Source organism: Salvelinus namaycush, unplaced genomic scaffold (genome assembly GCF_016432855.1).
Source record: "Salvelinus namaycush isolate Seneca unplaced genomic scaffold, SaNama_1.0 Scaffold431, whole genome shotgun sequence".
In the NCBI taxonomy this organism is placed as follows: domain Eukaryota; kingdom Metazoa; phylum Chordata; class Actinopteri; order Salmoniformes; family Salmonidae; genus Salvelinus; species Salvelinus namaycush.
In genome coordinates, this window is record NW_024061122.1 from 158,618 (window position 1) to 171,441 (window position 12,824).

A 12,824-nucleotide genomic window follows, 5' to 3' on the forward strand; every position below is an offset into this window, starting at 1 on the left:
GGAAACTAAAGGGTAACCAGGAAACTAAAGAGTAGCCAGGAAACTAAAGAGTAGCCAGGAAACTAAAGAGTAACCAGGAAACTAAAGGGTAACCAGGAAACTAAAGGATAGCCAGGAAACTAAAGGGTAACCAGGAAACTAGGAAACTAAAGGGTAACCAGGAAACTAAAGGGTAGCCAGGAAACTAAAGAGTAGCCAGGAAACTAAAGAGTAACCAGGAAACTAAAGGGTAACCAGGAAACTAAAGGGTAACCCAGTTGTACAACATTTAATGTGGCTCAGTGTTCTAGTCAGAACTTTACACCCATTCAATAACACTTCCTTCTTAAAACAATCAGCTGTTCAGATGGTGGCTTTGTTTAAAGGGTAGCTCTGCAGTTATACAAATATTTATAACAAAATGTACAATAAAAATCCTTAATCACAATTCACATTCCCGTAATTGTTTAACTGATCAAAAATAAAAATGATTCATATAATGCTAAATTCACAATCGATAAGAATATAAAATGTATAAATACATATCAAGTTTCATCAGTCCCTTGTTCATGTCAGCACTAAGTTATCCAAAATAGCACTGTATTCCCTATTTAGTGCACCATTGACCAACGCCCACAGGGCTCAAAAGTAGTACACTATATAGGGTGCCATTCCGGACACCTTAGTGAGCACATTTCAACTCCATTACGAGGGATAGCTAGCGCCAATAGGAATTCATTTCAAGGTTCATTTGTGCGAATGGCGGCATCTAAACATGGTCACTCAGCCGGGGTGTATTCAGTACACGGATTCTGTTGCTAAATGTTTTGCAACAAACGGTTTACTCTAAACAAAGCGTTTGGCAACAATTTGTTTCTATTGGACAAATTCAGGTAGGTTCCATTTCTAGAGTAAACGGTTTCCATTGAAATTGTTTTGCAACAGAATCCGACTAATGAATACACCCCTGACATGGCAAGACATCATCATAGGCTTCAGCTGGGAGGTTAAAGGTGGGAGGGGCTTCCTTGTGTTCTCTTCCAATCGGCTCACTCAATGGTGTTGAGGAAAAACAGTCTGGAAAACAAAACAATATTCTCCATTCACATGTGCGTCTTCATAAGCTGAACCACGTCAGTCATGGTTTTGTAATGTGTAAACTCACAAATTAAATACGATCCAATTCTGGTGTCAGAGGAAAGCACTAAACATTGTCAAAGACCCCAGCAACCCAAGTTATTCTCTCTGCTACCACACCGCAAGAGGTACCGGAGTACCAAGTCTGGGACCCAAAAGTCTCCTGAACAGCTTCTACCTCCATCAGACTGCTGAACAGCTTCTACCTCCATCAGACTGCTGAACAGCTTCTACCTCCAGGCCATCAGACTGCTGAACAGCTTCTACCTCCATCAGACTGCTGAACAGCTTCTACCTCCATCAGACTGCTGAACAGCTTCTACCTCCAGGCCATCAGACTGCTGAACAGCTTCTACCTCCATCAGACTGCTGAACAGCTTCTACCTCCATCAGACTGCTGAACAGCTTCTACCTCCATCAGACTGCTGAACTGCTTCTACCTCCAGGCCATCAGACTGCTGAACAGCTTCTACCTCCATCAGACTGCTGAACAGCTTCTACCTCCATCAGACTGCTGAACAGCTTCTACCTCCAGGCCATCAGACAGCTGAACAGCTTCTACCTCCATCAGACTGCTGAACAGCTTCTACCTCCAGACCATCAGACTGCTGAACAGCTTCTACCTCCAGGCCATTAGACTGCTGAACAGCTTCTACCTCCATCAGACTGCTGAACAGCTTCTACCTCCATCAGACTGCTGAACAGCTTCTACCTCCATCAGACTGCTGAACAGCTTCTACCTCCAGACCATCAGACTGCTGAACAGCTTCTACCTCCAGGCCATCAGACTGCTGAACAGCTTCTACCTCCAGGCCATCAGACTGCTGAACAGCTTCTACCTCCAGACCATCAGACTGCTGAACAGCTTCTACCTCCAGACCATCAGACTGCTGAACAGCTTCTACCTCCATCAGACTGCTGAACAGCTTCTACCTCCATCAGACTGCTGAACAGCTTCTACCTCCAGACCATTAGACTGCTGAACAGCTTCTACCTCCAGACCATCAGACTGCTGAACAGCTTCTACCTCCATCAGACTGCTGAACAGCTTCTACCTCCAGACCATCAGACTGCTGAACAGCTTCTACCTCCATCAGACTGCTGAACAGCTTCTACCTCCATCAGACTGCTGAACAGCTTCTACCTCCATCAGACTGCTGAACAGCTTCTACCTCCATCAGACTGCTGAACAGCTTCTACCTCCATCAGACTGCTGAACAGCTTCTACCTCCATCAGACTGCTGAACAGCTTCTACCTCCATCAGACTGCTGAACAGCTTCTACCTCCATCAGACTGCTGAACAGCTTCTACCTCCATCAGACTGCTGAACAGCTTCTACCTCCAGGCCATCAGACAGCTGAACAGCTTCTACCTCCAGACCATCAGACTGCTGAACAGCTTCTACCTCCAGACCATCAGACTGCTGAACAGCTTCTACCTCCAGACCATCAGACTGCTGAACAGCTTCTACCTCCATCAGACTGCTGAACAGCTTCTACCTCCATCAGACTGCTGAACAGCTTCTACCTCCATCAGACTGCTGAACAGCTTCTACCTCCATCAGACTGCTGAACAGCTTCTACCTCCATCAGACTGCTGAACAGCTTCTACCTCCATCAGACTGCTGAACAGCTTCTACCTCCATCAGACTGCTGAACAGCTTCTACCTCCATCAGACTGCTGAACAGCTTCTACCTCCATCAGACTGCTGAACAGCTTCTACCTCCATCAGACTGCTGAACAGCTTCTACCTCCATCAGACTGCTGAACAGCTTCTACCTCCATCAGACTGCTGAACAGCTTCTACCTCCATCAGACTGCTGAACAGCTTCTACCTCCATCAGACTGCTGAACAGCTTCTACCTCCATCAGACTGCTGAACAGCTTCTACCTCCATCAGACTGCTGAACAGCTTCTACCTCCATCAGACTGCTGAACAGCTTCTACCTCCATCAGACTGCTGAACAGCTTCTACCTCCATCAGACTGCTGAACAGCTTCTACCTCCAGACCATCAGACTGCTGAACAGCTTCTACCTCCAGGCCATTAGACTGCTGAACAGCTTCTACCTCCATCAGACTGCTGAACAGCTTCTACCTCCATCAGACTGCTGAACAGCTTCTACCTCCATCAGACTGCTGAACAGCTTCTACCTCCAGGCCATCAGACTGCTGAACAGCTTCTACCTCCAGACCATCAGACTGCTGAACAGCTTCTACCTCCAGGCCATCAGACTGCTGAACAGCTTCTACCTCCAGACCATCAGACTGCTGAACAGCTTCTACCTCCATCAGACTGCTGAACAGCTTCTACCTCCATCATACTGCTGAACAGCTTTTAAGTTACGTAATAGTCCCTTTTTATTTTTTGCTGATCTGTTTTTTTAACTCTGCATCGTTGGGTTTGGGTTTCATCAGGAAGCATTTCACAGTTACCTTAGTGTGGGTTACGTTACCTCAGTCTGTCTGTCTGTCTGTGGGTTACGTTACCTTGGTCTTAGTGTGTCTGCTGTGGGTTACGTTACCTCAGTCTGTCTGTCTGTCTGTGGGTTACGTTACCTTGGTCTTAGTGTGTCTGCTGTGGGTTACGTTACCTTGGTCTTAGTGTGTCTGCTGTGGGTTACGTTACCTTGGTCTTAGTGTGTCTGCTGTGGGTTACGTTACCTTGGTCTTAGTGTGTCTGCTGTGGGTTACGTTACCTTGGTCTTAGTGTGTCTGCTGTGGGTTACGTTACCTCAGTCTGTCTGTGGGTTACGTTACCTCGGTCTTAGTGTGTGGGTTACGTTACCTTGGTCTTAGTGTGTCTGCTGTGGGTTACGTTACCTTGGTCTTAGTGTGTCTGCTGTGGGTTACGTTACCTCAGTCTGTCTGTGGGTTACGTTACCTCGGTCTTAGTGTGTGGGTTACGTTACCTTGGTCTTAGTGTGTCTGCTGTGGGTTACGTTACCTTGGTCTTAGTGTGTCTGCTGTGGGTTACGTTACCTTGGTCTTAGTGTGTCTGCTGTGGGTTACGTTACCTTGGTCTTAGTGTGTCTGCTGTGAGGGAAGGCCTCGTCTGGGATGTCTGCTGTGGGTTACGTTACCTTGGTCTTAGTGTGTCTGCTGTGAGGGAAGGCCTCGTCTGGGATGTGTGCTGCGTCAAACGACTCCTTACTCTGGCTGTCTGAACTCATGGCATCTATCAGGCTGGCGGTGGCAGTGCCAGCGTATGTGTTGTACCCACTGTCCACCTACACAGAGCAAACAGTCAGTTCAAATTCTATTAAAACAGATTGTCAAATCAGTGCCTCCCACAGTGATTAACATGGTCATCAAAAACCTAAGAATAATTCAAAGTACGTGATACATCTGTGTACATTCAACCCCAAAAAGTCAAAACAGTCATTGTACCATACATGTCAGTGTAACTCTTAAAATCATTTTTTTTTATAAACATAAATGCCTTTTCTGAAATGTAAAACTGGTGTCCAGCTTGTTAGAGGTCTAGTCTGTTTAGTCAGTCGACTGCTGTCAGGATACAGACCTGCATGCTGTTATCATAAGGGATGCTGCTTCCTTCAGCTAGCAGAGACACAAACATATGAGACGCCTCTGCTGCCCCCACACGGGAGCTGGTCAACCGGACACCAACAGGAGTCACACCTCCTTCCTCCTCTTCCACAGGGAGGTCCACTTCCACCTCGCCGTTCTCCACCTCCTCCATCTTCACTGAGTCCAACAGAGGCTGGCACATCCCCGAACCCCCCTCACACAGCCTCCCCAGCCCCAGCGGACCCCCACTGGTCCTGGGTCCACTCGGCACCGGGGAGGGGGAGCAGGAGCCCAGCTCCATGGGTGGTAGTGAAGTAGAAGGACATATATTGTCCTGGTCCAGGAGGGAAGGGTTGGGGGAGATGGTTGGGGGTGAGGCCCAGCAGCGGGCTCCGAGTCTGAGCTCCGGGTTGACCTGGGTCCGGCCCGGGGGCTGGAGCGAGGAGCAGAAGCGGATGGGGGAACAGCCGTCTACGTAGGGGCTCTCTGTACAGGAGGTGATGTCCATGTCTAGGGGAACACCTTCAGGGGTCACGAAGCTCAGCTTCCTCCTCTCTCCTGGACAGGAAAAACAATCACGCCATCACTCAACTTACCAACAACATGGATACTGTTCACCTAATGACTTGACTCAACAGGTTGAGGTCCGTAAAAGATGACTGTGCAAATCTGCACAGACATATTCAATCAGTTTCCAGAGATAATGTCTCCAAAGCCACATCAGGTTTATGGTATAACAGAACATTTAAGACACACTATGCCAATAAGGACATAAAACACCTCTTTAAAAGACTCGTATACCTGCGATGGGTGTCTGTGTGAACTGTGGTCCGATGGGGGACAGGGCAGGGGACTGGAAGCCAGCAGGAGAGGACCGCTCAGGGCACAGGGGGCTGGTGACACTTCCCAGGCTGTAAGTTCGGTAACGACCCTGGATAGGACTGGACGAGAAAAGACCCTTTGAAAAAAAGAGAGACAACGTCTCATTAAAATGGCAAGCGAGAAAACAAGCGGTTACGTCTATTTGAAATCCCAGCTTTGTGATTCCTCCTCACAAACAGATTCCCTCCTAGATGTTATACACAGGGCCACTTTAGAAGCAATATAGCATCTGCTATAGCAGAGCTGTCCTGTTCCTGGAGAGCTACCCTCCTGTAGGTTTTAACTCCAACCCTGTTCCTGGAGAGAGCTACCCTCCTGTAGGTTTTAACTCCAACCCTGTTCCTGGAGAGAGCTACCCTCCTGTAGGTTTTAACTCCAACCCCAGTTGTAACTAACCCGACCCAGTGAAAGCCTTTTAGAAGGCAGCTCTCCAGGAAAAGGATTGGGCAGCCCTGTGATAATAAGAGCAACAAACCACACTTGCTACTATGTTTCCCTGTAACTGAACACACTGGTCAGACACCTGGACATTGAATAGTGGCACACTTACAGTGGAGGGGGTCAGGGCAGACATGCCAGACAACGGGCAGGGCAGAGGAGAGGCGCTCATGGGGGAGAGGAAATCTCTATCCCCTCCCCCAGGGGGCTCTCCCTCCCCTCCTCCTTCTGGGCTGGGGGGGCTGGAGGACTCTGAGCCACTCCCTTGGCCGTCCAGAAACAACTTCCGTCTCAGAGACGAGGAGCTCAGGGTCTCCTGAACCTGATCCTGCTGAGACACCTCCTTCAATCTGTAGTATTCTCCTGGGGTGGGGGAGGGACAGCCGAGAGAGAGACACACAGACAGACACAGACAGACAGACAGACAGACAGGTTATGTGAGACCGGATAAGGTTTCCTGCCAGTCGGGTAATATCTGCACAGAGAGAAATATGACGTGTACGGAGGGTTCACTGACATGTAAAGGTGTACCTAATATTTTGTCCAGGTGGAAGTCCACAGGTAAGGACAGGACTGTCTGGCAGCCTACTGTGGTTGTTTTAGTTGGTAGTGGCTCTTCTAGTATCAGTGGGGACATGGAACCTGAAGATAGAAACGTTTACTCATTTAACATCCATACAAATGGCTGAACATAACAGTTATTCAGGAAATAGAAAATGACAGAAAATAAAACACTATAATGTGTGTGTGTTGGTGAGTGAAAAGCGACTCAACTCCAACTCATTGGATTCACTTACTCTTCCCAAACTGCATCTGTGCTGATCTCTGTTTGCTTGTTGGTTCGGTCCATGGTGAAGGCACAATGGCGCCTTTCGTGAAAAACTGCTCGATAGCATTCTGACGTTTCTCCTCGATGTCAGAATCCATCCTGGATGTTTTCAAAAAAACAAAGCTGTTACCAGACCAATAAACCAATACCCCCAACCTCTCAGCAGCGGTTGTATTTCAAAGTGCTCTCCATTTGTCTTGCGTGCATTGTAAACCTTAACCTGGTCAGAGTTCCTCACCTGGTCTGACTGCGGTACAAGGACTGGTTACTAGTTCCTCACCTGGTCTGACTGAGGTACAATGACTGGTTACTAGTTCCTCACCTGGTCTGACTGAGATACAAGGACTGGTTACTAGTTCCTCACCTGGTCTGACTGAGGTACAATGACTGGTTACTAGTTCCTCACCTGGTCTGACTGAGGTACAAGGACTGGTTACTAGTTCCTCACCTGGTCTGACTGAGGTACATGGACTGGTTACTAGTTCCTCACCTGGTCTGACTGAGGTACAATGACTGGTTACTAGTTCCTCACCTGGTCTGACTGAGGTACAAGGACTGGTTACTAGTTCCTCACCTGGTCTGACTGAGGTACAAGGACTGGTTACTAGTTCCTCACCTGGTCTGACTGAGGTACAAGGACTGGCGGTGGATATCCTCAGCGTCTATGTCCACAGGGAGCAGGCTAGACATCTCATCTATGTCCCATGTAAACTTGGCTGGTGTCTGAAAACAATGATCAAGAAGACATTGAGAATAACGATTCAGGTAGTGACTGAAGGAACGTCACCAGGTGGCTCTGTAAAACGGGTGATTACGTTCACAAGAGGACAATGACAGGACTTCTGAAGGAGACAAACATGTTAACTGACTTGCTGATCATGGAGGTCAGTTGTCCTTCAGGCTATTGAAGTGGGTGAACTACACAAGATATGAGACCAGACCATAAATGTGTACAAAATATTAGGATGACAGACTGACCAGGTGAAAGCTATGATCTTTTATTGACGTCTCTTTTCAAATCCACTTCAATCAGTGTAGATGAAGGGGAGGAGATGGGTTAAATAAGGAATTGTAAGCCTTGAGACAATTGAGACATGGATTGTGTACATATGCAATTCAGAGGGTGAATGGGCAAGACAAAAGATTTAAGTGCCTTTGAACGGGGTATGCTATTAGGTGCAAGGGGCACAGGTTGAGTGTGTCAAAAACTGCACCGCTGCTGGGTTTTTCACACTCAACAGTTTCCCGTGTGTATCAAGAATGGTCCACCAACCAAAGGACATCCAGCCAACTTGACACACCCTTGGGAAGTATTGTAGTCAATATGGGCCAGCTTCCCCGTGGAACGCTTTCTACACCTTGTAGTCCATGCCCCCGACGAACAGAGGCTGTTCTGAGGGCAAAAGGCAATGCAACTCAATGTTTTGTACACTCAGTGTAGGTTTACACTTACAGCTCCGGAGGTCTTGGAGGACTTGAAGACAGAGGGGCTGGGGACCACGGATTCTTGCAGGCGATGGTAGTCGTTGGGGCTCTCGAAGGGGTTACGGATAGCTGCCCTCCCTGGAGTCTCAGGAGTGATCTGGACATCTGGAATATCTCCCATAGTCTGACCACAAAACTGAACCTATTGATGCAGGAACATTAATCAGCTTTGATCCAGTATAAATAGTATGCTAATCAAAGATCACTAAGTACTAGAGAAAGCCAAACAATTACTGTAATACTATCAAGAGAACAAACCTTACTTACGTGAAAGAGTAGCAAGGTGGCTAACGTTAGCTAAACTAGCTGGCTATTGGTCCCACAATCTAGTACATACTAGCTATCCCAAACGTTTCGTTAAATGCCTGGCTAGCTAAGGCTTTAGCAACTATTCTGAGAGGTTCATTTGATAGATTTATTCGATATGTTATTTGATATTGGAGCCCTGATACTTACAGCAGCTGCAGAAGTTTTCAACACAACCAAAATAAGGTTCCAGAGTCAGTTGTTTCAAACGTTTATTTCAATTTTCCCACAGCGCCCATTGACCAATAGAAATTAATAGGAAGTGCCTGATAACCAATCAGATTGAAGATTTCAGAACGCTCCAAATTTACATTGACGTCACTTCCTTTCGGTTGTGTGGTGGTTAGTAAGCTAACTAGCAAAGTATATACTCATGTTAGACTTTATCAACAAGTATACTATTTCTAATTTATCCAAATGACGGGGTTGTGATAGTAAAAGTATTTTTGTAAATCAGCTTGAACTGTTGAAGTTGCTGTTGAGTTAATCTCGGAGGTCCCACACGAACTGATCATGGCTAGCAGTGCTAATGCTAACAACATGAATGCTGTCCGAGAAACAATGGATGGTGAGTTAGCTAACGTCAGCTTGCTAGGTTATGATAATGTCTGTTGTAGAACCTAGATATGTGTTTTACAAATGTGACACACTATTGATTGCAATGCCTAAAGATTGGCTTGACAGTAAGGTAGTTAGCTAGGTAACTTTAGCTAGCTAGCTATTTATCACATTTCGTTCTGTACCCATGGCAACAATCCACCACACAGCAGTATTAGTAAGAACACTTATCTTGAAAGGTGACATGGTTTAAACGATACAGCTCGTTGTATGCCAGACAATGGGTAGCTAGGGGGCCAATTTCATGTTATTATTTTCTCTCCTACTTTTCCCCACAAGTGCTGCTGGAGATCTCTAGGCTATTGAACACAGGACTGGACATGGAGTCTCTGTCTATCTGTGTCAGGCTGTGTGAGCAGGGCATCAACCCAGAGGCCCTGTCCTCTGTCATCAAGGAGCTACGTAAAGCCTCCGATTCACTAAAAGTAAGGCCATGTTCAGGGGACAGGGATAGGTACTTACAGAACGGAGTCTATACAGACACAATAGAACAAGGTTGCCCACACTTTTGAGAACCAAATGTTGTCTGGACCAAGTTTGTCCCATGGCCCCTGCTATAGAGACTCAATAGGACTAAATGGACTCTGCTCTGTACAGGACGGTAGCTCTCTAGGAACAGGGTTGGAGAGCCCAGTATTAGACTCTGCTCTGTACAGGACTGTAGCTCTCCAGGAACAGGGTTGGCGAGCCCTGTATTAGACTCTGCTCTGTACAGGACTGTAGCTCTCCAGGAACAGGGTTGGAGAGCCCAGTATTAGACTCTGCTCTGTACAGGACTGTAGCTCTCTAGGAACAGGGTTGGAGAGCCCTGTATTAGACTCTGCTCTGTACAGGACCGTAGCTCTCTAGGAACAGGGTTGGAGAGCCCTGTATTAGACTGCTCTGTACAGGACTGTAGCTCTCCAGGAACAGGGTTGGAGAGCCTAGTATTAGACTGCTCTGTACAGGACTGTAGCTCTCTAGGAACAGGGTTGGAGAGCCCAGTATTAGACTCTGCTCTGTACAGGACTGTAGCTCTCCAGGAACAGGGTTGGAGAGCCCTGTATTAGACTCTGCTCTGTACAGGACTGTAGCTCTCCAGGAACAGGGTTGGAGAGCCCTGCATTAGACTCTGCTCTGTACAGGACGGTAGCTCTCTAGGAACAGGGTTGGAGAGCCCAGTATTAGACTCTGCTCTGTACAGGACGGTAGCTCTCTAGGAACAGGGTTGGAGAGCCCTGTATTAGACTCTGCTCTGTACAGGACTGTAGCTCTCCAGGAACAGGGTTGGAGAGCCCTGTATTAGACTCTGCTCTGTACAGGACGGTAGCTCTCTAGGAACAGGGTTGGAGAGCCCTGTATTAGACTCTGCTCTGTACAGGACGGTAGCTCTCTAGGAACAGGGTTGGAGAGCCCTGTATTAGACTCTGCTCTGTACAGGACCGTAGCTCTCTAGGAACAGGGTTGGAGAGCCCAGTATTAGACTCTGCTCTGTACAGGACCGTAGCTCTCTAGGAACAGGGTTGGAGAGCCCAGTATTAGACTCTGCTCTGTACAGGACTGTAGCTCTCTAGGAACAGGGTTGGAGAGCCCTGCATTAGACTCTGCTCTGTACAGGACTGTAGCTCTCCAGGAACAGGGTTGGAGAGCCCTGTATTAGACTCTGCTCTGTATAGGACTGTAGCTCTCTAGGAACAGGGTTGGAGAGCCCTGCATTAGACTCTGCTCTGTACAGGACTGTAGCTCTCTAGGAACAGGGTTGGAGAGCCCAGTATTAGACTCTGCTCTGTACAGGACGGTAGCTCTCTAGGAACAGGGTTGGAGAGCCCTGTATTAGACTCTGCTCTGTACAGGACGGTAGCTCTCTAGGAACAGGGTTGGAGAGCCCTGTATTAGACTCTGCTCTGTACAGGACTGTAGCTCTCTAGGAACAGGGTTGGAGAGCCCTGTATTAGACTCTGCTCTGTACAGGACTGTAGCTCTCTAGGAACAGGGTTGGAGAGCCCTGCATTAGACTCTGCTCTGTACAGGACTGTAGCTCTCTAGGAACAGGGTTGGAGAGCCCTGCATTAGACTCTGCTCTGTACAGGACTGTAGCTCTCTAGGAACAGGGTTGGAGAGCCCTGCATTAGACTCTGCTCTGTACAGGACTGTAGCTCTCCAGGAACAGGGTTGGAGAGCCCTGTATTAGACTCTGCTCTGTATAGGACTGTAGCTCTCTAGGAACAGGGTTGGAGAGCCCTGCATTAGACTCTGCTCTGTACAGGACTGTAGCTCTCTAGGAACAGGGTTGGAGAGCCCAGTATTAGACTCTGCTCTGTACAGGACGGTAGCTCTCTAGGAACAGGGTTGGAGAGCCCTGTATTAGACTCTGCTCTGTACAGGACGGTAGCTCTCTAGGAACAGGGTTGGAGAGCCCTGTATTAGACTCTGCTCTGTACAGGACTGTAGCTCTCTAGGAACAGGGTTGGAGAGCCCTGTATTAGACTCTGCTCTGTACAGGACTGTAGCTCTCTAGGAACAGGGTTGGAGAGCCCTGTATTAGACTCTGCTCTGTACAGGACTGTAGCTCTCTAGGAACAGGGTTGGAGAGCCCTGTATTAGACTCTGCTCTGTACAGGACAAGGTCAATTGCTGTGGTTATCCTTCACATAACTGCCATTGTTTTAATGAGTCCATTATGCTTCAATCTGATAGGCTAGATTCTTTCTGACTGGATCTAGATACCTCCATCTCTGCCTCACCACTGTTGCATGTTGCACCTGTAGTCACAAACTTAATGTGTAAAAAAGATGCCAATATTTGTCTGCCTTCTGTTCCAGGCCTCTGACAACTGAAGATCCGAGACCGATCCCAACAGAACAATTCTGCTGAGCGGAAGACTTTTCACGCTGTCAAGTTTCACAAAATTGCCAAATAGTGAGCGTCTATTACCCTGACCTATTCCTCGTGCCTCTGGATTTGACCCCTGGCTTCATTTGAAGGAAAATGGTGTGTGTGTGTAACATTTGGTCTGGCAACATCAGTGGCCAATTCTCCTTGACTTTTGTGTTCCTGTCATCAGCTTGGTGTGCAGTCTGGCGATATGAATGACTGCAATGCCCTGATATCCAATGTTTCAGTACCCCTCCCTCCCTCAATCATATAGGTTGTCAGTTCAGTCGTCTTTCTTCTGACTGAAGGAAACCTAATGATTGACACTCCCATCATCACACAGTGCTACAATGATGGGTTGTTTTCAATTCCTTTATGGCTTTTTGGATGTGTAAAAAAGTCTAATTTATTGCGAATTGTGTGTAGTTTTATATGAATTTAATGTCCGTTTTTTTTCTTCAACGTCTAGCATTGTTTTTCTCTCGAAGTGTCCAGGATTGTCAATGATGGATGGAACTCAATATTAAAACCAGTTGCATTTTATATCCACAAGGTGGCAGTGTTTCTTTACTTACTCATTAGATCATGATGATTCAGAAGTACTATCCAGTTTACTAGTAGAAAAGTTTACCTAGTTAAATTAAAACGAGTCATAAATAAGTGTAGATACAAAATCTGCAATGTTCTTCTGTTGAGGAATTCTCTGAAAAGGACACCTGGGCTCCTGAGTGGTCCAGCGGTCTAAGGAACTGCATCTCAGTGCAAG

At 47.3% G+C, this 12,824-nt stretch overlaps 2 protein-coding genes across 2 annotated transcripts; one reads left to right on the plus strand and one right to left on the minus strand.

The window, feature by feature from the left end:
* Positions 1 to 249: 249 nt before the first annotated feature.
* bora (bora aurora kinase A activator) lies at positions 250 to 8,831 on the minus strand. The gene is made up of 10 exons (XM_038986233.1): positions 8,738 to 8,831; positions 8,250 to 8,423; positions 7,413 to 7,519; positions 6,765 to 6,895; positions 6,499 to 6,609; positions 6,080 to 6,330; positions 5,449 to 5,605; positions 4,640 to 5,205; positions 4,200 to 4,346; positions 250 to 1,056 (listed from the first exon to the last, which is right to left on the minus strand). Exons 2-10 carry the CDS (start codon positions 8,400 to 8,402, stop codon positions 1,033 to 1,035), a joined length of 1,647 nt encoding a protein of 548 aa, XP_038842161.1. The 5' UTR covers positions 8,403 to 8,423; positions 8,738 to 8,831; the 3' UTR covers positions 250 to 1,032.
* An 81-nt stretch (positions 8,832 to 8,912) lies between these two features.
* mzt1 (mitotic spindle organizing protein 1) lies at positions 8,913 to 12,621 on the plus strand. The gene is made up of 3 exons (XM_038986235.1): positions 8,913 to 9,155; positions 9,485 to 9,630; positions 12,007 to 12,621. Exons 1-3 carry the CDS (start codon positions 9,101 to 9,103, stop codon positions 12,019 to 12,021), a joined length of 216 nt encoding a protein of 71 aa, XP_038842163.1. The 5' UTR covers positions 8,913 to 9,100; the 3' UTR covers positions 12,022 to 12,621.
* Positions 12,622 to 12,824: the final 203 nt, after the last annotated feature.

Bases quoted from the DNA above. Each gene is read 5' to 3' on its own strand.
- bora (XM_038986233.1), bottom strand. From the start codon at position 8,402: ATGGGAGATATTCCAGATGTCCAGATCACTCCTGAGACTCCAGGGAGG. The intron at 5,206-5,448 runs GTATACGAGTCT...TTTCCTGTCCAG, and splicing joins CACACAGACACCCATCGCAG to GAGAGAGGAGGAAGCTGAGC. The intron at 1,057-4,199 runs GTAACGTAACCC...TTTGTTTTCCAG, and splicing joins GCAGACACACTAAGACCAAG to ACTGTTTTTCCTCAACACCA.
- mzt1 (XM_038986235.1), top strand. From the start codon at position 9,101: ATGGCTAGCAGTGCTAATGCTAACAACATGAATGCTGTCCGAGAAACA. The intron at 9,156-9,484 runs GTGAGTTAGCTA...TTTCCCCACAAG, and splicing joins TGTCCGAGAAACAATGGATG to TGCTGCTGGAGATCTCTAGG.